Raw genomic sequence first — 26,959 nt, forward strand, 5'->3', positions numbered from 1 at the left:
TTTCATCTCTAAAATAACCTTACCTAAATTATTCCCTCCTCTTCCACATCTAGCTCACCCAAACCTCAGTTTACTACCGTGATTTCTCAAACAACCCACTAAATTCTCCCTCGTTCATCTCACCTTTGACTCATCCAAAACCCCTCCTGCTACTATGATCTCCCTAACCCTTTCCACAGACTCTTCCCTCCTCCATCTCTCCTTCACTCATCCCAAGCCTCATCCTATTACAGTTAACACTTTTGGATTCTTCCCTCCTCTATCCCTTCATTACTCTAGTCAAGCCAACTAACAAACTCACATATCCTCTGCTCAAATTAACTCATAATAACACTAAAACTGTACTCATATTTCCCTATACTAATCCACCATTAATTCCTCTTGGGTTCCAGAGTAGCGTGCTACTCGCCACAAAGCGCTTCAACGCCTCGTCAGGGGTAGTAAGCGCCATTTAAATACTATTACAATACAATACTCTGGAGTGGCATAGTGTGAAGTCGCGTAGAGAGGACTGGTGTAAAGTGCACTGGCACAGAGTGTTGCAGAGTATAGTGGTGTAGAGTATAGTGGCAGTGAGTGAAGTGGCATTGAATTCAGCGGCATGCAATGCACTGTCGTAGAATGCAGTGTAGATTAGAATAGTGCATAGTAGATTGGAGTGGGGCGCAGAGTGGGGCGGGGTGAACAGTAGATTAGGGTGCAGGGTGGGAGCAGAGTATAGTGATGTAGAGTGAAATAGCACAGAGCAGAGTTGAGTGGCAGAGTGCAGTGGCGTAGAGAGTAGAGTTGAGTGGTATAGAGTGCATTGGTATACAGTGGTGCAAAGAAGAGTAGCACAGAGTGATGCAGAATACAGTATAGTGCCATAGAAGGCAGTGGCAAAGAGTGCATTGTCAGAGTGGAGTAGTACAGACGAGAATGACAGTTCAATGGTGGAGAGTGCAGTGTTGCAGAGAAGAGTGTCAGAGTGCAGTGGTGTAGACTGGAGTGGAGTGTGCAGTGATGCAGAGTAGAGTGCAATGGCGGAGACTGCAGTGTCAGAGTGCAACTGTGTAGAGTGCATTGACAGAGTGCTGTAGTTAAGAGTAGACTGGTGTAGAGTGCAGTGGCATAGAGTGGAGTGATGCAGAGTGGAGTAAGTGGTGCACCATGGAGTGGGACAGGGTAGAGCGCAGCTGCATAAAGTGGCATAGAGTGTAATGGCACAGAGTAATGTGGTGTAGAGTGCAGTGGTGCAGAGTACATCAGAGTGCTGTACAGTGGAGGAAGACAGAGTTGAGTGTTACAGATTAAAGTGCATTGGAGTAGAGTGTATTGGTATAGAGTGCAGTGTCACAGAGTGCAGTGTTGCAGAGTGACGTAGAGCAGAGTGGATTTGTGCAGAGTAGATTAGTGTGGCCTAGACTGGAGTGGTGTAGAGTGCAGTGGCACAGAGTGCAGTGGTCTAGAGTAGAGTGGTGAAAAGTGCCTAGACTAAGGTGGCACTGGGTACAGTAGAGAGGCGTAGAGTGCAGTGGCGTGAAGTGGAGTGCTGCAGAGTACAGTGGCGTGGAGAGGTGTAAGTGGAGTGGTGAAAAGTAGAGTGGAGAGGTATAGAGCTGAGTATTCAAGGTGTGGTAGCAAACTGCCATTACAGACAACACATTTTTTGAATGGTTGAAATGACCATTACATTTGCGCAGGCATATAGATTTACTAATAAAACTATACAGTGCAAAGACAAAAATGTATGTAAATTGCATCACCTAATTTAATAATTAGTTCACTAAAGTATTTGTTTCCAACACACTTCAGAAACTTCAGAAATAACAAAAAATGTGCTTCATTTGTGCGTTCATAATTCTGATATACTTGCACAGTTCATTGAAATGTGTTTGGAAAAAACTCTTTCCTACCTCCAGTATCCAGTAAGGTTGTCACATAAATCCTCTCACTTTGAAGTCAGAGAAAAAAAATGTAAACAAGCGCCTTTGGAAGACAGAGCCTGACATTTAACCACAGTCTTTGAGTGCAAAGCAAATGTGACGAGATAAGAACAAGATTTAAAGGCCAGTTAATAGAAAGTGAGTTTATGAAGGAATGCAGGAAACACAGGTTAGGCAATGAGAGGGGCAAACTGAACCTGGAGAGACCAAAGCAAATGAAGCCAACAAATAGAAAGCCAGAAAGTGTGAGTTACAAACCGCAAAGCCAAATGGTAATCAACAAGCAGAATGCAATGCTAGTTCAACTTTCTGGAAGTCCCCAAGATGTATTTAGCAAACCAGACAGCTGCACTGTCTGGTAGGCTGTGACCTGAAAAGGACCACAGCAGGACCAGCAGAAAGGATGGGGAACTGGGCCAGAAGACAGAAGAAGAGCATCCAGAGAAGGAACATCACACCACAACAACCAGTGCTTTAATTCGTCTGAATGAAGACAGAGGATTCTGGCCACACAACAACAAAGCGGATTATCACAGGAGAGAAGGATTCCTCGCTGATCATAATGTCACAAGGAAGGAAATCAGTTAGAGTGACAACACCAACACGATCTCCATCAGCCCAGCTGCGAAGACTCTGGGGTTACCTGGGCAGCGGCTTGCTCCAATTTCTGTATCGCTATGTGCCTCACATTTCACTGACACAGGCTGTCCACTGATGAAAGACACCCTTACATGGCTAATCTCCTGAAAGGGTCTGTCACAATGAACGATGTCCAAGTAAAATCCAAAGCGTCTCTGAGTAGGGTTGTTTACATAAGAGTTTGAGTTTTTTTTGTAAAAACATTGACATTAGGGCCTTGCAACAAGTGGCATATCCAGTAATCGCATCCCCATTCACTAACATGCAGACACATGTTCACTTAAGCACATGTGCTACATGCAATGAGTAAACTCCGCCACTATTTAAGGTCATGGGTATGGTAGTCCTCTGTTAAAGGCTTTCTTAAACCAGAAGTGGCACAGAACACCAATGTAAATGAGGGGCAAGACAATAAATATGAACCCAAAATTACAAATATAAATAAAAATAAAAAACAATCACACACGCTCCTTGTCTTGCACGAGTTATGCTAAGAATAAACCCTTAAACATGCACACTATTTCACCCGAAATCACGCACTGTATTGCATACACACACCACTTCTGCTATACAGGCTCTCACACACGCCTTATACTTTCTGTTCCACTCACACACACAGCCTGGCTTTTACACACAAACTCTCTGATTCTACGTTTTGTTCTCTTTCCTCAACTTGCGTAATTTCTTCGAAATATTCACTGCCATGTTTTCTCTTGCTGTCTTTATCACTGTCTTTTGCTCTCAGCATAAACTCTTCAGTGTACATCAATTTATATCAGTCTCTTTCAGTCACACTCGCTTTCCTTACCCTCACATATAAACTCATGTCTTGTATCATTACTATACAGAAACACCTAACCACTCCTGCAGAATGTGGTCTACTATCAAAACCTTCCCAAATCTCAGCTTGGCACCTATGACAACGATAAATATCTTTAGCAACAGAACACATTCCCTTGTCTAAAGTAGAAGACACAAGGAAGACTGAGTTTGGCTTATTTTCCGGAAATAACACCAAGCACATTGACTTGGTTAAACACCACAAATCTGCGGTGGGGTGCTGCGTTCTCGCCGGGGTTGGCTGCTGGGTTTTACCTACCCATGTAGAGGGAGAGGGAACGATAGAATTTGAAAAGTTAACATCTGTTCGAGTTGGTGCAGGAAGTGCATTATTTTCCCTAAACCACCATTTTTTGGTTTTCACTGTGCTAGCTACTAAAATTCTTCCAGAGTGACCGAAGCGTGTCTGAAAATTCTGCCCAGCATCTTTCACATAGCAGTTCAGAGAATGAGAATCTTCTCTGCATTGCTTCTTCTGTGGAGCTCAATTGTGGTCCTAATCTGTGGGTGTGGATTATAAGAGCGGGTGGTGCTCGGTGAGTCGGAGAGTTTACATGGATGTTAGGAGAATGCATCTGTGTGTGTGTATGAGAGAGTGCCAAAGCAAACAACTGCAGGGCATGCAACGTCTTCAACGTTGGCAGTCCTACGATAGTGTAGACAGATCACCTGGGAAAGAGTTGTCGGGCAGAGATGTAACCTCTGAACACACACAAGAGGCAAACATATTCTAACACAACTTGTGATGGGCAGATTAACATAGGAAGCAATATCCCAGTAAATACTGAACCCCACATTTCTCACTGACCGAGTCCAACTAAGAGAAATGAGTCCACACTGGGGTGGTGTGGTGAGCAAAATAATTGATGGATTAAACATAGATTTGTGACTGGGGTGAATGTTTGATTGGTTCTGCATTCCATCATTTGTGTTTGTTTCCAACTGAACTTGCTCAGCAACAGCAATACCTAACTGTCAATGAACTGAAGTTTTTTAAATAAGTAACCTGGCACCCAATGAATGATTCGCTATTTTATTTTAATTAAAGCACACAAAAACAAATGTTTCTATATCTTTTCAAAGATGCCTTTTAGTCACTTCACAATAAGAAATGTGGTTTTCAAATATCAATTGGTAAATCGTCTCACTACACATCAGAGCAGATTGTCACCAAGCTTCTGTGCTCATATTGATGGCTAGGAAAACTGCATGTGTATTAGTAATAAGCAACACTGTCATCAAGACGTTTAAAATGTACATTTGGTAAAGGAAATTTGATATATTAGACTTGCCACGTTTCTTCAAATGTGTGTGTGTGTGTTTATGCCACTTAAGGTAACTGTTGCCAATTATTAGATGTTATAATTTTTAATAAGTAATAAAGGACACGTATAAAGAGTTAATGATTGTAGAGGGAACGTTTAACAGCATTATTATAACTTCTGTTCCATGTGGCTTCAGTACATGACTAAGCCAGTATGATTTAATTAAACCAACCAGGCATTTTTCCCTGTTTGATTTGTCGCAGTTTTAAAAAAAAAAAAAAAAAAAAAAAAGAGAAGAGAGTTGCGGAGTGCTGTGTGTGACTGACGGTTTTAGAGCTGTGGGTTGTGGTAAAGAACGCAGGCAGCTGCAGGTCTGAGATGATTAATACAATTATACTATAATTAAGCTATCCTGTTTTAGGTTTCAACCTATAATAACTGATAAAACCCCAGCGAAAGGGAAAGCGCCCTCATTGGTGTGAGCATATAAAAACATTGATAAATGGGAAGCACCTGCACAATTGCAAACTAAAATGCCATTCAAAGAAAAGGAAGTGAGAGAGACTGAGTTAATTGTATTTTTAGGTCGAGCATCCGAGACCACTTGTATATACTTTAGTATTTACTTCCATATACACACTTCTCTTAGGGGCTTAAAGCCAACCCCCTGCTTATCATTTGTTTGTTTCAATGTCCTTTAAAAATTATTGCTTGCTAGTGGCCAGTCCTGGCTCTTTGTCCCTCCTTTTTAGGTCGAGCATAGCAGCGCGCATGCTCTGCTTTTCCGACATGTTGATATGTATCTGGGATTTTAACCACACCCACCACTATCCCTCGTTTGTGGGCTTCCTTTCAAAAACCCTTTGTTTCCGTTGGTAAATTCTTTACGTTTGTCCCTCCTTGGGCGGTTTTGTTACTGCCTTGGCTAATCGCCCCTTTTACATTGGTGTTTGCAAGTTTGCCAATAACTTTGACTGCGAGCAAACTTCTTTTTAATTTTGTCTCTCTCTTTTCACAAAAATGGCGGCACTTTGAATCGGCATGCTTACGTCAACTATTTTACTTTCTATTTTCAGTCTGTGTGGCAAGAAAGGTCCAGTTAGTAATTTAGAACGCTAATAGCTCTATCTATCTCTCTCTTTTCTTTTTTTACTTCTATAGCTTAACGAAGTTTTTATACATCTTTGGACCTAGGATACTTGTCTAGTGTTTTATTCATTTCGGATATCTGGCCCTGTTTTGGTATTTTGTGAGTTCTTTCTGAACCCTAGCTGTGCAGTACTAGACATGCCATGCGATTAAGTCATTATCTCGGTAGGGCACGTTTCTAACTCATACGAATCACTTCTTGATGTTCTTATCAAAACATACTACTAAAAACAGGAAACCGCTTTAAATCACTACAGTTTCTTATTGGAAAATAATCTAACCAAAAATGAGGCAAGAAAGCAGTAACATTCTTTGCCATTAATTGGGGTGAAAACAGGGTCACTGCAGCTGCTGCCAATTTTTGCTGCCAGAATTGGAGAGGAGGTAAACATCACAGAGTTCTTGGTTGGAGGATGGGTTTCGATACCAGTATTAATTTCAGAATTTCAGTTTCCTCCCTGCTAGTCACCAAGTTCACCACTAGTGTCAGTCTGTGACCCTACATCATTGTCCCTTTGGCATATAGTGCCTAGGTGGAAACTATGCACATTGTTAGGGTTTGCCTTTGGACTATAGCCTTCCACCTCTTATATTTCCACCAAAGTGCAGGCAGTTCCCACAGCTATAATGGCTACTTTCGATAACCTGTTTAAGTGTTCTGATTGAAATTGTCAGGGGCTCAAATTAGAAAGTGCATGAAACCACCTTGGTGATGGAAACTTGTGGCCATCTGAGGCATCCTTGCGAAGGGAATGGTATCTTCAGTTTCTGTACTCCTTACCAGCTCTTCCTACCTGTGCCAGTCACTGAAGAGCTACAAGTCATGCTGATGCCTTGCTGATTAATAATAGGGTTGATACTGGGTGCTTGTCCAATACCTATTGAATGGGTCATTGCCTATATCGTACAACACAGTGGTAGTTCATGGTACATAGGTGAGATCATTTAATTTTCTTTTTTTCCAGAGGGATTCTACATTTTATTTGTCAAACAGAATACAGTAGAGAGCTCCGTTCCTTTCAGTCACTGGCCGATTTTGACCAGCCCCTTTCAGCCATTGGCTTGAGACTTGTCAGTCATGTTTTGTCAGCCCAGTGGTGTATTTATCTCTCACCTAGTGCTGTTGGCTGTTTGGTTGTATTGTTCACCTTCACTCAAGTGCTTGCATTCAGTGGTATGGACAACTACTTTAAAACTATAGCTCTCCCTACTAGTACTTCTGGCCCTGCCCAGTGTGTCTTGTTCTGATCTGCTACTGCTGTATACGTTAATACATTAAACCCTGACCTATTTTTTCCCACTTGTGCCTCTTTCAGTGTAACTCTTTATGCTTGCACTCATCTTTTCCACCCATAAAATGCTCATGGCTCATCTTATTTTTGTTGAAACTAAGAGAATTAGAGATGTAGTATTTCAGTCTGGCATCAGTGCTACTGCTAATCTGTGGGTATGGCACTCTGTGGGATAGGTGGGGGAAGTACAATTCGTTACTCAAGAACCTTTATCTGCAGATGTTCATTTGATAGAACCATGCTCTTTACACATCAGGCTCCTTGGCTCCGTCCTCAAGTATCGAGAAGGCTAAGGTGGATATTGCTTAATGTCAGGGTTCAAGTTTCTAGTTAGATTTGCTTAGTAAGTTTAGCACAAGTTAAAAAAAAAAAAAAAAAGATTTTCTTTAGAAATTATATTCACGGAGTCATTAAGAGTATCACCTCTCAAATATGCGTAATATAGCAGTATTCAGATCCACATAATTGTTTTCCAACATGAACTCCACTCTAAACATCCCTCTCACAATACCCCATCTAAATCCTGTCACTCCATCGCTTACTATTAAGTAATTGCTACAATAAATGGAGTTGTCCAAACCTCCCCGTCTTTTTCCAGAAAGCACCACTCCGATCTAATACCTTTTAATGCAGCACTCTCTGTGTATTTGGAATCATGTTGGTGGTCGTTTTGGGTAGGAAAGGACCAAAATATGCGTCAGGGTTGACCAATTAATGTGGCAAAAAAAGACCAGTTATGCATTTCCAATGCCAATAGCTCCAACTCAAGTAAATGCAAGACCTATTGTATTGTAAATGCTTGTTTATCTTTGTCCCTCCCAAGGAGCAGGGACCAAGTACTGTATTGTTACGCTTTGGATATTGATCTGTTCCTTGGGAGACTATCTGTGTTTAGCATTTGTCTGCTCGTCTTACACTGTAGGTGCGTGTTAAGCTTCAGTCCCACAGCTGCTTGTTTATTCGTTTCCTGGTTGTGACTTCCATGTTGGCACCCTCGTCACTGCTTATTATTTGTTTCCTTTCTATTATTAATTGTTTCCTGCTTGTGATACCACCCACTGCTTAACATTTTGTTTTCAGTAAGGGTCGCTGTTTTTTTAAAGTTTTTTTTTTTTGCAGTTTTATATATCGCCAACTCATTCATTACACAAGGAAATGTTCATTTTTGATCGGCCTGTGGGGATTAAGTGATTTGCCCAGAATCACAGGACCTTCACCCAGCGTCGAGACTCGAGCCTGGTTCCCCAGTTCCAACATCGGCAGCTCTGGCCATTATGCCACACCCTCTCCCTTGCAGTTCACTTATTCTACCCGTGCCATGCTGTCCCACACCACCAGCTCCCACCCGTGTGTATTCACCTTTTTTGTTTTATTCTTTATTTTTCACCCTGCTGTACAAGGTAGGTCAGGCCGCGGAAAGGATTTGGCAGTCCGGTGTGTGAGATCTCAACCTCTAAGGGGAGGAGAGACACAGCGCCGTTCCTATGCCCCAACCCAGGCAGTGGCCAGACTGCCCGGGGCACTACAGGAGCAACAAGCAAAAGAAAAGTTTGGGTCAGCAGGGGGGAAGAGGAGGTCAAGCCCAGGGGTCGAGTGCAACCTGAGCTGCAGCCACGCTGCCTGAGCAGGCACTCCTCCATGCAGAGATTTGGGTCTTGTGAGCCTCAGGCCCCCACAAGGGAAAAGACAGCTCTCCTCACTCGGCCCGCCATGGACCCCATCCAGCAGCCAGGCTCCACAGCCCCGACGATGCAGCTGCCAGTCAGACACCAGATTGTGCATGTCCATGGCGACTCTGAAATGATCTGGTGACCTTGTTGAGACAGTGTTATCACTTTTCAGCAGGATCACAGTAGTTTCTTGATATGCAGCAGTTAAACTGTTCTCAATAAAGAATGCCTATAAAAATGTATTTAACTTTTTACGCCCCTTCCGCACCTCAAATTGTTGGAGAGGCAGACGACTGGTGATGTCATTTCCGCTACTGCAATCCTTGGGGAATCCTTGTGAGCCTGAATTACCGCTGTCTAATTTGATATCTAGCACACCCTTTATGGACCTTTGTGCTGTTTCATGTGTGTGCTTTGGGGTTTCTGATGAACACCACATGGTGCTAGGGAATTTCACACCCCCATTAGTACAGCGGGAGCCACGTGTCTGAATCACAGTGATCCACTCTCTGCAGCTCAGATGTGGCATAAAAACGAGGAAGCCAGGTAGGGGCAGTCAGGGCCACGAAGCATGACTCATCAAAGAGCATAGCCTAAAATCCTGGTGTTCGGTCAGATAAAAGGCCAAGCCCAGGGTTGCAGTTTATGGGAACAGCATAGGAAGGGGCTCTCCATTTAAATGAAACAATCCTGGCACTTTCAATCTGCAGTGTTTTTAAATTGGACAAGGTCAACACCTTGCTTTTATTTTATGTTTCTGATTTGCATTCTGGGACTTGTAGTTTTAATATTAGAACGTGATACAAGCTGGAAACCAGCCCTTTAGAGTAGGATTTGTAGAGTTGCCCAGTTCCCTAGTTTAATGCATGATTCGTTCATGTAGCTTATGTTTCTACTTTGCATCCTGGGACTTGCAGTTTTATTTGTATAACTTTATCCAAGCTGCAAGTACAAAGCAGAAACCTGAGTAGATGAATTACACACGTTTGAGTCTGTGAAACATGAGCTGTGAGTACGTGTCATGTATTTATAAAACGAACCTAAGAGAGCTTACAGTTGATTATGCTGTACAATGGTCAATATTTTATAACAAATGTTTCAGTTCAAGACTGAGGATTATTAAGATCATGAGATGGCTCTCCTCATGAGTGTGAAAAATTATGGGCGTTTTGTTCGACTCCTCAGACTGCAGTAAACAGACAGTGAGCCAGTAAGCAGGCATTCTTGGAGTGTAATTATTTGTTCTTTGCCCCGCTGGCAGTGTCACCTGTACCAACTGCCAAGTAAATATGTTTTGCACCTGGAGGTAGTCTGAGTTTGAAGGGCTTTGTTTAAAAAAAAAAAATAATCCCTTCAGTTATATGCAAGGCCACTGGAATTATGAGGCAGAAAGGGGCAAAATATGCAGCAGGGTTGACCAATTAATGTGGCAAAAAAGTCCAGTTTTGCATTTACAATGCCAATAGCTCCAACTCAAGTAAATGTGAGACCTAGTGCATTACAAATTCTTGTTTTCTGAAGGGGATAACATGAATGTAACTTTGTTATACAAGGTAGCAGTAAGAAAAACTGGCCCAAGATTATTCTGCTTGAGCTTTGGTTCTACTTCCTTTTATTTTCTCCAGTTCTGTGTGCTTGGATTAATCTGGGAAAAATAAAATCATATTTGATCTTTTGGCAGTGTTTAATTCTTTCACTGACTGATGACATTGCTGTCTTATAAAAAAACTTGGCCAATAGGTGCTATTAGATTTACCCACAGACACATAAAATGCAAAACCCTTTGATATATTAGCCCCCTTTTCTAACACACTAGCTTTGATAGCATGTCACCCGCCAAAAAAAACAAGCTTTAAGCATTTAATGCAAGGTTATGTCAGAGGTACTGTGAAAAGAGTGCCATCCCCATGTAGATGGGACAGTGGTGAAAACACAACAAGACTTTACATATAACAACAAAATGAATAGCTTCAAAATGTCCCATTTTACCCAAGTGTACTATAATGCTAGGTTTTATGATCCAATAATTACAATATTAACAGCAAAATATAAAGTCTCAGAATACAAGGCGATGTCTGCTAAAAGGTCAAGAGTGACTTAAATTGATATATTTGCTATGGGGACACTTGGCAGCTATGAAAGTCTATTCAACTAAAGCATTACTTAATTCAGCCAGAGTGGAGAAAAGCAGAGGCAAGAATGCTTAAAGCATTAACTTACAGTTGCCTTAGAATCTAGGGCTCCAAATGAATCTGGTGGAGTTCAAAATGTTAAAGGTTTCACAGGATACGACGCTGTTGGCCACTCCTACAATGTCATGATATTCAGTAAGGAATAGGTGAATGACCTCCAACTGTGTCCAAGAATGTGTTTATTAAAGAATCTGAATACAGCACTCTTGTTTTTTTAACCCATTGATAGACCTGTAAACTACAGAGAGTCCTGACAAAGTGAGTGTGAAAAGTAATGAGATCTGAGAGGGGATAATGAGATGCAAGTGTGAGTGGGAATGCATGCACCACAGACTTTCTATGCTTAAAACAGTCTAACATACATCCACTGGACACAGTAACAATGTGAAGACGCTACATAGCCAGCATTACTTCTCCTTTAAATTAAAAAAGTGCTTTATAGCAATAATAGCAAAAAACAACATATTTACAAACACTGGAGAAAGACAGTTGATGTCTCTTTCGGCAGTTAGGCAGATTAATAAACAGTGAATTCAAAAGGCTTGGAAAACACTACTGAACACCCCCACCCCAAAAAAAAAAAAAAAAAAACAGGACAGTTTAACTATAATATAAATGGCGAGAAGACATCAAAGGCAGCAAGTCCTTAATCGAAAACCTTTTTTCCATGGTGTATAAAGATGGAAGCTCTTCCTTATAGGCCAAAAGCACAAGTGGCTGTTAACAGTGCGGCCGCCATGTGACTACCTGCATGTTTCTCTTGCAGGAACCATATTCACAATGACCAAGGGAGGGCAGAAACACTAGTCCTGATATATTAAAACTGGGGTGGAACCAGACAGCTGCCTTCTGTTTCTCCTCCTTCCGTAAATGAAAAACTCATTAAGGATTGAGGAGATGGATAACTGAAGAAATAACTTGCACACGGAGTGTAGTGCTTTAGTGAATCCAAACAAGGTACTCTTTCAGAAGCAACTTAGGGGGATGTACCCCATGATTGCTAATGAACAAGGAGCCCAGAGTATTGCTAGTTAAGATTTCCCTGAGACACATACTCCAGGGAACTCCGGAAATTCACCACTGCTGGTCATGAAATCTGGTGCCTCTTAGTGCACACTACCTTATGCTCACCTCCGTCCATTTCCTTTCCTTCCTCTGATAATGTAATGTTGCCTTTGCTCTATAAGCAAGCAAGCACACGCTGTTTTTAAACCTTCTGAACTGGGAGGGAGCAAGCACATTTTACAATCCTGAATAAGACCATGTCAAGTGTCACACGCTTGGTCCCAAATTCAACTTGCTATTGCAGTACTGAACCCCTTTATGTGTATGAGACCCTATGACTGGGTCTCCTTTTACAAGTCTTTGATTTCTGCCTGAGCCTAGCAGAGCTCAAAAAAGGAAGATGCTGATGTGATTATCTCAGAGGCAAGGTCTATAAAGCCAGGAGTGTGAGAGGAGTGCAGGGAAACAGACATGGACATCTCTGAATACATTGCAGCACCACGCTTTCATGCTTTTCACATTAAGTGCTTTTGTTCTAGAGGCAAGTTTTAGGCAGAATAACAAGTTCATCCCAAGAACTGTACATGAATAATCAACTTGTGGGTAGAGCTGAAGCCACTCTCTCTATAAAGCTGTTGACCACACAAAGTAAATCAACAGCTGCCCTTTCAAGGCAGGCCTAAAATGCATGCACATTATTGTGTACCTGGGTATCCCTTACTTCTCTATAACACATCTTAAGCACTATAAATTCATGATTGAAACAGAAAGAGTGTGTGTTGGAATTGGAAAACAATAGATTACTTGTGACCACCTTCCTCCGCTCCGTGCCGCCACAGCATTACAGTGCTGTATGTACCTCCGAAAGAGTAAACACCATTCATTAAACGCCTGATTCTTTATGCATATACATGAGCCCTTCATGATGTAGCAAAAGTGCTGCTAGCTCAGGCAACCGGCAAATCAAACAAAACAATCATGCCTGTGTGGAGGGGAAGCACTTTTTCTCTGAAAGCACACAACTTCTGCTGCAAAACATGTACTCCTGACCATGATGTTGAGGGAGTCGGTATTCTGAAAGCTTTTTTTTCAAGCTGATCACATAAAGTCAAGCGAATTATATGCTGTCAAGCTGGCACTAAAGTGGTTAGTGTTGGCACTTTTTATAAATAAATAAAAACACACAAAGTATGCACTGAACCGATTGCATAACCTCTTAGGTCTGGAAAAAATGCTTCTGCACTTAAAACAATTACTTTCTAGAAGAAGCACACACTTAGTATACCAAAGGTCATCTATACATTTTAAAGATGAGGCAGTCGGCATGCCAATGCGCTCAGTAGGAATACACATCAGACTATTAAGCTTGTACAAAAGGATACTAGGACCTACATGATACCATTGACAATCTAGAGCAGTGGTTCACAACCTGTGGACCGTGGACCTCCAGAGGTCCATGACACTTTCCCAGGGGGTACACAGCCCTGGGCCCGGGGAAGGCATTTCACCATCTGGAGCCTCTGACAAAGGGTGTGTTTTATATGTATTACTTCCTTTGTGCAGCAGTTTTAAAAGCATTGTAGAGTTATTAGTACATCCAGCAGCTTTTGGGCAAAAATAAAAGCATCAAGATAACTCTGGTGATTAATGTACCTGCTGGAGAGAGATGAGAGTTTTGTCTAGTGGCAGTTTCGATTCAAAGGTAGGGCAGATGGTTAATATGCCTGCTGCAAAGAACATGTATAATGCACAGAACAGTATTTTAAGTGCATAGCACAAGGGGTTATTGCTTTTTGTCACAAAGATTATTTTGTTACTGTGCAGTTCATAAGTTACAATCGTAATCTAGCACAGTGAACTATGAACTGCCATTAAAGAGCTGCAAGCAATCTGCATGTTTTTCCCCACTCTTTCATCTTCTTTATTCTGCTAAAAATGGTGTGCTCGTGTAGAAATACATTCTTATTATTAAAGTCAACACTGGCCACTGTATTATATTCTGAATCCTGAGTTTGTTCTTCTCCAAAGCACTCTCAGAAAATGCCTACCAGTGTGGGTGACGTGAATCCTACACCTTGTAATCCCCTGTAAAGTGCTCTCCGATACCATACACTGGTACAAGGGGTGCTATAAAACAAATGATTTACATGTGACAAAGAGGCTACGGAAAGATGAGGCCCTTATGGTTTTACTTCCTTTCCCCACCACATACTTATGTGAAAAAGCTTTCTCAGATTTTACGTCCCTAAAAAATAAAAACTGAAAATCGCTTGGGAAATGTTGAATCTGACTTGTGGATTCAACTTTCCTAAATAAAAGCAAACATTGAAAGGTTAGTCGTTGAGATGCAGCACCAAACTTCCCATTTAAATTTTTCAATTTTTGCATATTTTTTCCAACATAAAATAACTATACCTATACTATAAAAATGTGAGTATTTGTTTGGGTGTGTACTTGTGTAATTTTTGTGAAATACTGATTTAATGTTTGAAATTTAAATAGTACAAATTGCTTGGGGGTCACCAGGGGTCAAAAAGGTTGGGAACCACTGACCTAGAGGATAGCCTGAGGATTCTCGATCGTAAACTACGGTCTAGATGAGAATCATTCTGCATTTGAAAACTTCCAAAACATTCAACTGCCATTTAAAAATTGGTCTTTAGAAACATAAACCATTCTAGGTGCTCCGTGGTCTTTCAGGTGTACCCGGCTCCTAGAAGTATTTCTGGGTCATCTAGGGCTGCAGAGACCTAAGCCTTCCCTTCTGTTACCTGGCTAGCAGTTCCAGAAACACCACGTTACTGCAGCACCCAGCAAACACCAAGATCACCGCTACAGCAGGCTTCATGTCTGCGCACCAAGCTCGCTACTTCAAGCTCACCGGCCGGTGTTCCAAAAATCCCTGCATGACAGCCACGTCTGTCTGCGCGCGGCATGCCGGAAAATGTAGTCCACGCGCAATCTGCCACTGAGTCACTGACGGCAGCCTGTGGTACATCGAAAACTACGAGTTCCGACATACCACAAAAGGGAAGTGTCGATACGTTTACGCTCAGCTGAAAGGAAAAGAAAAAGCTATCCCTTAAAACGAATTGCAGGAGGCAAAACACTTTTAACAGAGAATGTAAAAAAACGGCCTAAAATCATTGTTCAGTACGACTCAGTGGCATATTTAACATTCACAGTGTAAAAGACAAGAAGCTTGTTAGTACTTTACAAATATCTTCTCCAGTCACAGACTGTTTGAAAATGCACCTAAACTTTCACTTTTTGTCTGCCGCGCAGAGTTGTTTGTCGCAGCCTCCCCCGCCTCCCCTCGGCCCACCAATCAATCTAAAACATTCCACTTTGAAATGGGTAAACGCAGTTATGCCTAGCATTTCCTTAACTATGTGCGTTTTACTAAGGCCTTCTTTACTTTCTAATACGGTATGCCTCGCGGGAGTGGTCTGATGCCTTTAGAGGAATGATCTTAAGCAACGGTGCAACATGAAGCAACAAGCTAAGCGTTGCACACGTTCTCTCCGCGAGCGATAGCCAGTGATTCTGTCTCAGGACCGAGGCTTCGGATTATGCTTCTCTTCACTTTACTGACAAACACAGCAGCCAATGAAAGTGTAACAAATGCAAAAACTACACATCCCATGAACTCCCATTCCACCAATCATGGGTCCATATGTCCATAAATAGCCCGAATGCTATAGTCCTTCCTCTTTCTTTGCTGCTCCAGCAGCCAGTTAAGTGCAGCGCGCTTAGTGTGCTTATGTTTGCCTATATTACAGTCAGTTTAACGATATCGATCGCGAGCGCGTAAGCGAGCGCTTATTGTTTATATTGTGCCTCTTTTGTTTAATAGTTAAAATCCTGTGTTTTATCGCCGGAGTGGAGTGGGGCAGGCCGTTCTCGACGAGCCGAGGCTCGTCGAGTAGAGGACGTTGTCCTCTTTCTGTTTCCGCGCATGCGCGTTGAGAAGAGCCGGAACATTCTTCACTCCGATCGGCTTCTCAGCGCACGTGTGACTCGGGGAGACAGACCCTAAAGGAATAAACTATACAAGCGGCCAAAGAGCGCCCGTAGGGGCTGTAACAATACTCTGAGAGCTCTGCTCAGGGGACAGAAGAGTTTTATTCCCTGATTGCCCACCTTTTTGGCACATCAAGTTGGAAAACTCCATAAGCAGGTGGCTCCCTCCACAATAAACTGCCGGCTGTACAGCTAGTATCTGTACAATAAATGACAAAATCGCCTGCTCAGGGTTTTTTGTCCCCCCCTTCTAACTCCTCCCTTATCAGTGCCTTTTACATGGCGTACTACGCCAATGAGGATGAGCAGTATGACGAACTGCAAGAGATGCCAGCTGAGCATCAACTGGAGGAAAGACTTGTGGAAGCACTTGGTCACCACGTGCAGGGTTCCGTGAATTGGGCCCTAATCCAAGCCCTGAAGCCCTGAAGCCCTTTACACAACCCCAGGCGAACTTCGCTAAAAGGGAATTCTTGGGCGAAAATAGCCAACAACCTCGCCTTCAACCCGGAGATTCCAGTGAAACGATGGGTTTGCACCTGCAACGCTCAAATAGCAGTCCCTCTGCAGAAATCCTGTCGCAGATGGCAACCTCGGTGTTGCGCGACCATGCCTATGGAGGTTTTTCCCAACCTCAAGAGCCTCCTTCTAATTTCCTGCAATCCTCGCAGTCTAGCTATCAGGACCCCTCTTCCTCAAAATCAGACTCAGACGAGTCTCAGGTTGATCCCCAACCGTGCAAAAAACGGCGCAAGACACAACACAATATATCCGAGAGCACCCCCCCTCAGGGCAAGAATCTGTTATTCTCACCGGAGGATATCATCCATCCCCGCTCCACGGAATGGATTCCTAACCATGAGGTCGCCAATTACGTCCAAGACCGGCTACGTAAAAGTTTTGAGAAGGAGGTACGCAACACCCTGCGGTCAGAATGTCCTCGACCTTCCCTTCTCGGTAAAGTAGCTGAAACGCCCGAATTAGATCCAAACATGGCGACTTTTCTACGAAAGTTCGCTAAAGATCCAAAGAAGGGTCTGGATCGTGCCTGGAGAGGTTGCCAGGACAAATTATTTGACGTGTCAGGTCCCTTAACAAAAATCTTGGATCTAGCCATCCAATCCAAAGAAACAGATGCTCCGTTAGACACGGACGCTATCCTGCAATGGGCGCAGAGAGCAATCTGCCTTCTCGGCAATGCCAACTGCGCCATGTCAACGGAACGGTGACGATCCTTCCTCATTCGCTTAGACCCAAAGCTTGCAGATTTGGCCACTAATGAGGCAGGTCCCTCAGCCAACGGTATGCTCTTCGGAGATAAATTAATTTCCAACCTAAGCAAGTATGTGGCCACCTTTACAAGGCTCAGTCCAACATCAAAAAAGTGTTTAACAACACTCTTTTTATCCGGGCCAGACGTTTCAGGGGCCATACGTCAGGCCGAAGATATCAGGCCCCAAGACATGCCGCCCAAGCCAATTGCGGGGGTTACTCAGACCAGCATAACTTCTACCCCAATCGCTACAGGGGTCGTGGTCGATCCTCCAGAGGATATCGTGGAGGTAGCTCCAATCAGGACAACTCAAACTCAGGTGAGAATTATTCCTCCTTCGGAGGTCATTTTGGGGGCAGGATACAACACTTTCTCCCAGCCTGGTTACACAATTACACAAGACCCGTGGGTTCTTCAGACAGTACAAGGTTTTCAGCTAGAATTTTACGCCCCTCCGAAGCAATCAGCTCCTCCTATGCCTCTCCTTTTTTCCCTTGCAGATCGCAAATTTATAGAAGAAGAGATAGGCTCACTCCTTCAAAAAGGAGCGGTAGTGAGGTCCTCCCCACACCCTCGAGGCTTCGCCAGCACTATCTTCTTGGTACAGAAGAAGGGCGGGGGAGCAAGATTGGTGCTCAATCTCAAATTTTTCAACTCCTGGATGGTGTACCGCCATTTCAAGATGGAGGGCATTCACCTTCTCAGGGATCTGTTAAGAGACAAAGACTGGATGGTGCGCCTGGACCTCAAAGACGCTTACCTCTCAGTTCCAATTTTTGCCCCTCACAGGCGTTTCCTCCAGTTTCAATGGGACTCCCACTGGTTCGAGTTCAAGGTTCTTCCCTTCGGACTCTCTTCAGCACCCTGGTGCTTCACCAAACTCTTGCGCCCGGTGGTGCAATTCTTAAGAGAAAGAGGAGTACGTCTAATTATCTACCTGGACGACATTCTAATTATGGCCCAGGACAGAGATCTCGTTCTAACCCATTTAACTTGTACGTTGCAATTACTCCAAGACCTCGGGTTTGTCATAAATTCCGAAAAGTCCTGTCTAATACCAACTCAGAAGATAGAATTCCTAGGGTTCCAAATAGATTCTTTGGCAGCCCTATTAATTCTGCCGATCAGCAAACGAAACCTGATCAAGAAAGAGTTGAGGAGAGCGCTTGCCTCTCCGACTATATCATTGAGGACATTGGCACGCCTTGTCGGTCTCTTAGCCTCGTCCATTCAAGCGATCTTTCCGGGGCCCCTACATTACAGAGCCCTGCAGAGGCTGAAGATTCTCCACCTGCAGAAGGGCCTGCAATACTCAGAATTAGTTCCCCTTTCGATGGAAGCCAAAACAGAGATGTCTTGGTGGTTAGACCATATGGATGAGTGGAATGACAGAGCGATTTTTCCGTCCAGTCCGGGCGTAGTGATAGAGTCAGATGCCAGCCGGTGGGGCTGGGGTGCACGGTGCGGCCCGGTGGAGACCGGGGGTCGTTGGTCTGGGGGGAGTTGACCTTGCACATCAACTGCCTGGAACTCCTTGCAGGATCCTTTGCCATCAAGTCCCTAGCTCCCGCAGGGCTCATTATTGTATCCTTCTGCGGATGGACAATGTCTCTGCGGTCAGATACATCAATCGCCTGGGGGGGACCAGATCTCGCCTCTTAGCAGAGATAGCGAAGGAATTCTGGCATTTTTGCCTCAGTCAGAAGATTTCGGTGGTAGCAGAATACATTCCGGGCATTGTCAATACAACAGCGGATTGGAACTCGCGATTTCTCAGGGACGGCAGCGACTGGAAACTCAATCCAGACACGTTTCAAGCCCTTCAACTTTGTTGGGGGACATGTCAGATAGACTTATTTGCCTCCCGTTTGAACAGTCAAGTTCCTTGTTTTTTCAGTTGAAGGCCAGACCCTCTAGCGAAGGGAACGGATGCTTTCCTACAGCTGTGGCCGAAGAATCTACTTTATGCCTTCCCACCTTTTGTGATGATTCCTCGCGTCCTGGCACAAGTTCATCGGCAACGCTCGGAAATCATCCTAATAACTCCTTGGTGGAGTGCTCAGCCCTGGTTCCCTACAGCAATGAGCTTGTCATGCGACCTTCCGGTCAGGATCCCATGGTCAGTGGACCTTCTCACGGATCCATTGAACAATTCTCATCCTCTAATTCTGCAGGGAATGTTAACACTGATGGCCTGGAGACTTTCAGGCGACGATGGCAGGTGCCGGGAGTTTCGGAGTCAGCAATGTTCTTCTTATCCCAATCTTGGGCCCCTTCCACTCAGAAAAGATATGAGCAAGCCTGGAGGAAGTGGGTTCGTTGGTGCAATTCAAGGAGTCTGGATCCCCTGGGGTCAGAAATTCACGTCATAGCCAATTTTCTCTCGGAATTGGCTTCCCAGGGGTTAGCTTACAGGACAATTAACAATTGTCGCTCGGCTCTTTCGGCTGGTCATCCCCATATCCAAGGCGAACCGGTTGGAGAACACCCTTTAATCTGCAAATTACTTAGAGGTATTAGGATGGTAAAACCTCCGCAACCGAAGTATTCTTCCTTATGGGATGTGAATATTGTCTTACGTTTCCTCAAGAATTGGCCGGATAATGAAGGCTTGTCTCGCAAGCAGTTATCAGCAAAATTGACGGTGTTATTATGTTTGCTCTCCTGCAGAAGAGTCTCAGACGTTAGAGCACTGGATTTATCAGATAGAGTATTTACTCCGGAGGGAGTATTTTTTTCCATTTCTAGACGTACAAAAACCTCATCAAAGTGTATTTCATATCCCTCTTTTCCGCATAACAAAAAACTGTGTGTCATTCAATGTCTAAAGGTCTACGAGGATTCCACAAGAGAATTCAGACAAAATGCGTTTGGGCAAGTTTTAGTTTCATTACAAAAGCCCTTTCGTCCAGTCTCTGCAGCAACCTTGGCTCGTTGGGTTAAGTGGCTATTGGGTTATTAGGTATTGATGTAAGTGTTTTTGGTGCTCATTCAGTCAGAGGAGCCATGGCCTCAAAAGCCTTTGCTACTGGAGCCAGATTAGAAGATATTATGGCTGCGGCAGATTGGTCGAATGATTCCACTTTTAAGGTTTTTTATCATAAACCCATAGTCAATGTAGTGTCAGAAGTAGCAAATAGACTTTAAACTAGCATAATCCGAAGCCTCCGGTCCTGACATAGAATAAAAAAAATTCTAGCTATTGCGTCAAGAATTTTAGATTCTATTAAGGGCACGGAGGCGAGGATTATCCCACCCGCTACATACAAAAACTTTTGCAAGGGTGGTATGAGTATTGAATGATTATTGCATAAAATGTGTATATGATACCCTCCCATTGTATGTTCTCATCATCCGGCTTGTCAGGTAACAATATTGTTGCAGCTTCCACTCTAGTCAGTATCTTCATTGTTCTTGTCCTGGGAAAGTCAGTCTCACACACATGTACACATAAAATATTGCATTAGCAAGAACGTCATCTTTTAGCAGTCGGTTTTCACAAAAAGCTTGTTACGTACATTTAAACAGTACAATAGATATTTCACAGTTTAATACACTTGGTCAGCATTTTTACTAAACGCTAAGAAATACAGCTTGTACATGAGGCCTGGCAAAATAGGCCAGGATACTCGCTAAGTTAAGACCTACAATTTATAAAGCAAAAGCATACTTCTTAACCCTTAATATGACATATTACTGCATTAATCTAACACATATTTATTATTTCATAAGTATTAATCATTGATTAGTTCACTTCGTTAACATTGGTGACCATTCTTCAAGATCACATTTTCAAATGTGTGCATTATTTTTCTACGTTATTTCAGTTTCTACATAAACTCATTATTCAACATACACAAACATTCATTAATAATTTTTCATTAAAACACCTGCGCTAGAAATCCCTCCTCTGATGACTAAGGGGGTCATTACGACCTCAGAGGTCTTTTCAAAAGACCGCCGAGGCCGCGGGAGACAGAATACCGCCATTGCCGGCGGTATTCATGTCTCTCTATTACAACATTTCCGCTGGGCCAGCGGAAATGTCACATCAACATTGCAGCCGGCTCGTAATAGAGCCGGCGGCAATGCTGATGTGCAGCGGGTGCAGTAGCACCCGTCGCGCTTTTCACTGCCCGAAATTCGGGCAGTGAAATGCGCGACGGGGCTATGCCTGGGGGCCCCTGCACTGCCCATGGCAAGTGCATGGGCAGTGCAGGGGCCCCCAGGGGCACCCCAAGTCCCCTTACCGCCGGCCTTTCAATGGCGGTGTGTACCGCCACGGACAGGCCGGCGGTCGGGGACTCATAATCCCTAGGGCAGCGGTGCTTGCACCGCTGCCCTGGGGATTATGACCGCCAGGCGGAATCCTGGCGGTATAATGAGGGGCCGGCAGTATGGCCGTGGTAATTCCGCCACGGTCATAATTGCTGGAGGAACACTGCCAGCCTGTTGGCGGTGTTACCGCCAACATACCGCCGGCCTCCAGGGTCGTAATGACCCCCTAAATGTGTCATCACACTATTACCCACAGTTTTTGCATCAGTTAAATTTCTCTTAATTTAATCCCTTCACAATTTCGTTTTCCCCTTGAAATTCCCTGTAAAATGTTCCCTTTTTTGTTTTCTTCTCTCCTCTGATTATTCTTTGACCTTTTCAATTTAATCTTTTTACATAATTTGCATAATCCCAATATCCCAATTAGACAAACCACAACAATTAATATCCCTTGTAGTAGTTTCAATAGAACCCTATTCCAGATGTTGCTGAGCCAATTTCACCTGAAGCAAACCCTTTACCAACCTTTTTACAAACACCTGGTTCTTTCAATTCTTTCAAATCAGCACTTGCATTAGTCAGATTAGTAAGTAAGTCTTTTATCTCTTTACTATTATCTGGAATATAGGAACAAGAATGCCTAGAATTAATCATTCTACAGACTGCACCATCCTTCGTTAAAAGAATGTCTAAAGCAAGACGATTTTGAAGAGTCATAGCTCTATCAGCAGTTAGTTCAGCATCTATCAGGAGTATGGCCCCTGAAAAATTTGTCAGCATGTTATCCACAATAGTAGACAACTTTCGAATCTTTATCGAATTCCGAGTGACTCCCACTGAAGGAATCACCGCTCCAAATATATCTCCCACTATAGCAGAAGAGGACTCCCTCCTCTGTCTCTCATGATGTAATTCAGTCACTTTCGGAAACTTTTTAAAATCCTCCATTTGATAAATCTTTGGAAAACTATCCCCAAATAACATGTCCCATACCATCCTCTTGGAAGACGGTAATACACATTAAGTCCACAGATATAATAAATCCCTGGAATTGCAGGGTCCTGCCCATTCAACATAAATGTCCATTTACTCTGAAACAAAAGCACATGCCTACATTCACTTGTTCCCACAAATAAAGTGTCAGTGCGCGATGTATGCCTGTATATACAAAGCTTCCCTACGTGTTGTGCATCTAAAGCTAATTTCCCTTGCGTTTTAATTGCACTATAAACATAATCATTCTTGTAAGTCCTTTTCTCTAAGCCTTTTTCTAATTTTTCTTTTAATGCCTTTCTTCTGTCATCTGTGTGATCTAAGAAGCTCTTCTCTAAAGGTGTAAGCAAGCATGTCAAATTATTTCTATGAGGGTAAGCTGTGCCAAACGTTAGTGTAGGTTCAAAGAAACCTCTAACACTATGTCATTATCCTTAGCTACTTTACTCAAATACCTAATTAAAGGAACAAAAGAAAACACAACATTTGAATAGAAGTATTGAATGTACTCCTGGTTATAAAACCTTGTTAGTAACAAACTACAACTTATCCCGTAGGTTAAAGGTAAGCTACAATAGGTGACTCCTTCCTCGACTGATGGACGAATTTGCGTACACACAAAATAATTCTTCGCATCCATTGTCTCAACATACTCTCTCAATAAGCGATAGAAAACGTTAGAAGAAACTTCCCGCTGTGCATTGGTATCCTCATGCAAATATTTCTCATTTAACTTAAACTTCTCTAATGCCGTTAGTGCAGTAGTCATCTCAAAAGCAGAAGTATGGTTGGCTTTTCTCTTATCAAGAACAGACATACCCACAATCAATGCCGCAAACAATATTCCACACATAGGGGGTCATTCCAAGCTTGGCGGGCGGCGGTCGCCGCCCGCCAAGCGGGAACCGCCAGAAGACCGTACCGCGGTCAAAAGACCGCAGCGGTCATTCTGGGTTTCCCACTGGGCTGGCGGGCGACCGCCAAAAGGCCGCCCGCCAGCCCAGTGGGAAACACCCCTCCACGAGGAAGCCGGCTCCGAATGGAGCTGGCGGAGTGGAAGGTGTGCGACAGGTGCAGTAGCACCCGTCGCGAATTTCAGTGTCTGCTAAGCAGACACTGAAATTCAAAGTGGGGCCCCCAGGGGCCCCACGACACCCCTCACCGCCATCCTGTTCCTGGCGGTCGAAATCGCCAGGAACAGGATGGCGGTGAGGGGGTCAGAATCCCCATGGCGGCGCAGCTGCGCCGCCATGGAGGATTCCCCTGGGCAGCGGAAAGTCGGCGGTACACCGCCGACTTTCCGTTTCTGCCCGCGGCTGTACCGCCGCGGTCAGAATGCCCAAAGGAGCACCGCCAGCCTGTTGGCGGTGCTCCCGCGGACCCCGGCCCTGGCGGTATTTACCGCCAGGGTCGGAATCACCCCCATAATCGCCAAACCAATGCTCATATATTTACAGCGCCTAGCATCCCTACCTTGTTGACTAATGTTACTCATGATCTGTAAAGAATCAGAAAGCAGAAGAAGTTTAGAAAAACTTACAGCAAAACTCAAAAATAGAAAACTTTCAGCAGTTCAGTTGCACTTCCAGGAATCCTTGTCAAGATCGGTTAGCAGCTTTGTCAAAATCAGGTTTCAAAAGTCAAATCAGGCTATCAATGTCTTTTCCGGTTACTTCAACAGCCTCTTTCTCAAAGATTTTCTCTCAGATTGTTTCAACAGTTCAGTTCTTTAGCTTCCTTCACGTGCCAAAATACTAACCCGTAACTTCTCGATCAAAACAAAATGATAAAAACTCTTGCTGCCATTTGATAGTAGTTGCATACGTCCAATCAGGACCTGCGTATCTTTGACTTGCTATTCTCTTTCTCTTCAATTTTCGATCACCATTCAGCTCTCCTTCACTTAGGTCTTCTTTCCTTGTGGTATCTATTTCTTCCTCGATTGTTGGTTTGACAACCACCCCTTTCCCTTTCTCCACTTGTGATTCTGGCCACTTATCCCCTTTCAGTGGACCCTTTGTCAGTATTCTCTTCAGAATTTAACTTGAACGTTTTCCTTCTTCTGTGGTGTTTTCTCTTGACAGACCTGCAACCGGTTCAGGAGGAGTCAGATCGCATTGACTTTGATCCACTTCAACTCCTTCCCCTTCTGGGTCTGGCAATTGCTTTGTTTGTCTCTCAAGATCATCTGCTTCTGGGAAAGCCCTCTTCTGACTAGGCTCTCCTGCTGCTTCAGTTGAGATAGGCTCTCCGTCACCCTCCTGGAGGTCTCCTCCCTCGTCTCTCACAGGAGGGTATGAACCGTCCACAACAAGCTCAGATCCGGTCTCAATTCCTCTTTGTTCTCCTTCCGTCCCTGAGACTTGTCTCACTGTTGTTGGTACTCTCGACAACTCTTCTTCTTGATCCAGTGGACATGCCACTTTCTTTGTGTGACTTACGTGAATCCAGTTCAGAATTCCATCATACTTCACAGCTGTAGTAGTTGTTAAGACCACTTGACAGGGTCCCTTCCAACGAGGCTCCAAACACGTCTTTCTCACGTGCTTTCGGATGACAACCCAGTCCCCACCTCTCAGGTTGTGCCCTGGGTCATGGATCGGTGGCAGTGTAGTTGCCTCCACCTGCTGAGAAAAAGAGCGGACTACATCAGCCAGACCCTTGCAGTAATCCAACACCATATCATCTGTAATGTTGACAAGTGCATTTGCTGGCACCGCTGATAATCTCATTGCTCTGCCCATGAGGATCACCTGGGGTGACAGTCCTGTCCTGTGTTTCTCATTGACATCAACACTAAAGGCAATGCGTCAGGCCATTTCAAATTTGGAGCTGCACACATCTTTGCAGCTCTTGACTTCAAGCTACCATTCATCTGTTCCACTAGTCCTGATGCTTCAGGGCGGTAACTACAATGCAACTTCTGCTCAATGTTCAATGCTGCACAGAGTAATTTAATTACTTCATTGCTGAAGTGACTTCCCCTATCTGATTCTAAAGAGATCGGAAACCTGAAAAGCGGTATCTGTTCCCCAAGCAGTAGTTTTGCTACTGTGAGACTATAATTTCTTCGTGTACGCTTCAATCCAGTGACTAAAGATGCAAACAATCACCAACACATATCTCAAACCTCCTCACACAGGCATCTCAAAAAAATCTATTTGCATTCTGCTGAATGGACCTCCTGATCTCCCAATGTGGCTCAAATTAACCACTGTCCCTTTCCCTGCGTTTAGCTGTTGGCAAACGACACAACAATGGCAAACTGCTTCAGCAACTTGTCTAAACTTTGGATTGAACCAATCATGTTTGAACAGATGAACCATGGCATCCCTCCCAATATGTGCTTGAACATGATAGTACCTTGCCATTTGAGATAACAAGCTATTTGGTAAAACCAAATGGCCCTTCTCAGGAACCCACAATTCATCTTGTCTTTGTACACATTTCATTTTGCTCCATGAACGTTTTTCCTCACTGTCAACACTGTTCTGCAAAACTTTAAATTTTTCAAAAGTATCAATTATTTTCAGTGCATAGCTTGTACAAGTCTCATCTTCTTCAGGTAATAGTTCCCACTTGTCTTTGAACAATATACAGTTCAATGCGCAAAATCTTGCGACTTGATCCGCATATCAATTTCCCAATGACACATAGTCCAGTGTCTTCAGATGTACACTGCATTTCACCACAGCAATCTTTTCAGGCATTTGAATAGCATGCAACAATTCTTCTACTCTCTTGCCATTTCTCACTGGTGAACCAGAAGAGGTCAGGAAACCTCTTTGTGACCACAACTGACATGAACTATTCCAAATCCATACTGTCTATCCGTTTAGATGGTAACTTTCAGCTGGGCAGAAACTTGGCATGCTCTAATAAGGGCTACCAGTTCTGCCACTTGGGCAGAATACACTCCTCGAAGCCAAGAAGCTTCCAAGGTACCTGAAATTGTGCAAACATGATATCCTGCTCTCAGTGTCCCTGTATTGTCTCTCAGACAAGAACCAGTAAGAAAAATAATTTGTCCATTTTCTTCCAATCGGGTATCTCTAATGTCAGGTCTCAGTTTTGTCCACAAATCAGTTACTTCTAGACAGTCATGTTCAACATCTTCCTCTTTTTCAACTCAGAAGTAAGGTTGCGGGGTTCAGCACTGTACATCTTTTCAATGTCACCTTTGGCGACCCCAAAATACTCGTTTCATATCTCGTCAACCTCGCACCCATCAAGTATTGGGTTTTCGTCCTTGCCAATAGAATCTCAATAGAGTGAGGGACCATTACAGTCAGGGGATATCCCATCACCACGCCTTCACACTGTGCAAGGCTTTGACCAACTGCAGCAACTGCGTGCAAACAACCCAGTAAGGCTGCTGCAACTGGGTCCAAAGTAGCTGAAAAATATGCTACTGG

At 43.7% G+C, this 26,959-nt stretch overlaps 1 protein-coding gene across 1 annotated transcript in view; it reads right to left on the reverse strand.

The window, feature by feature from the left end:
- SLC35B4 (solute carrier family 35 member B4) overlaps positions 1 to 14,914 on the reverse strand; it is a 123,493-nt gene extending 108,579 nt beyond the window's left edge. Inside the window, exon 1 of the mRNA XM_069229318.1 lies at positions 14,749 to 14,914. Within this exon, the coding sequence (XP_069085419.1) occupies positions 14,749 to 14,825 (77 nt within the window). The 5' untranslated portion in view covers positions 14,826 to 14,914. The remainder of the gene's footprint in view (positions 1 to 14,748) is intronic.
- Positions 14,915 to 26,959: the final 12,045 nt, after the last annotated feature.

Source organism: Pleurodeles waltl, chromosome 4_1, assembly GCF_031143425.1.
Source record: "Pleurodeles waltl isolate 20211129_DDA chromosome 4_1, aPleWal1.hap1.20221129, whole genome shotgun sequence".
Taxonomy (NCBI): domain Eukaryota; kingdom Metazoa; phylum Chordata; class Amphibia; order Caudata; family Salamandridae; genus Pleurodeles; species Pleurodeles waltl.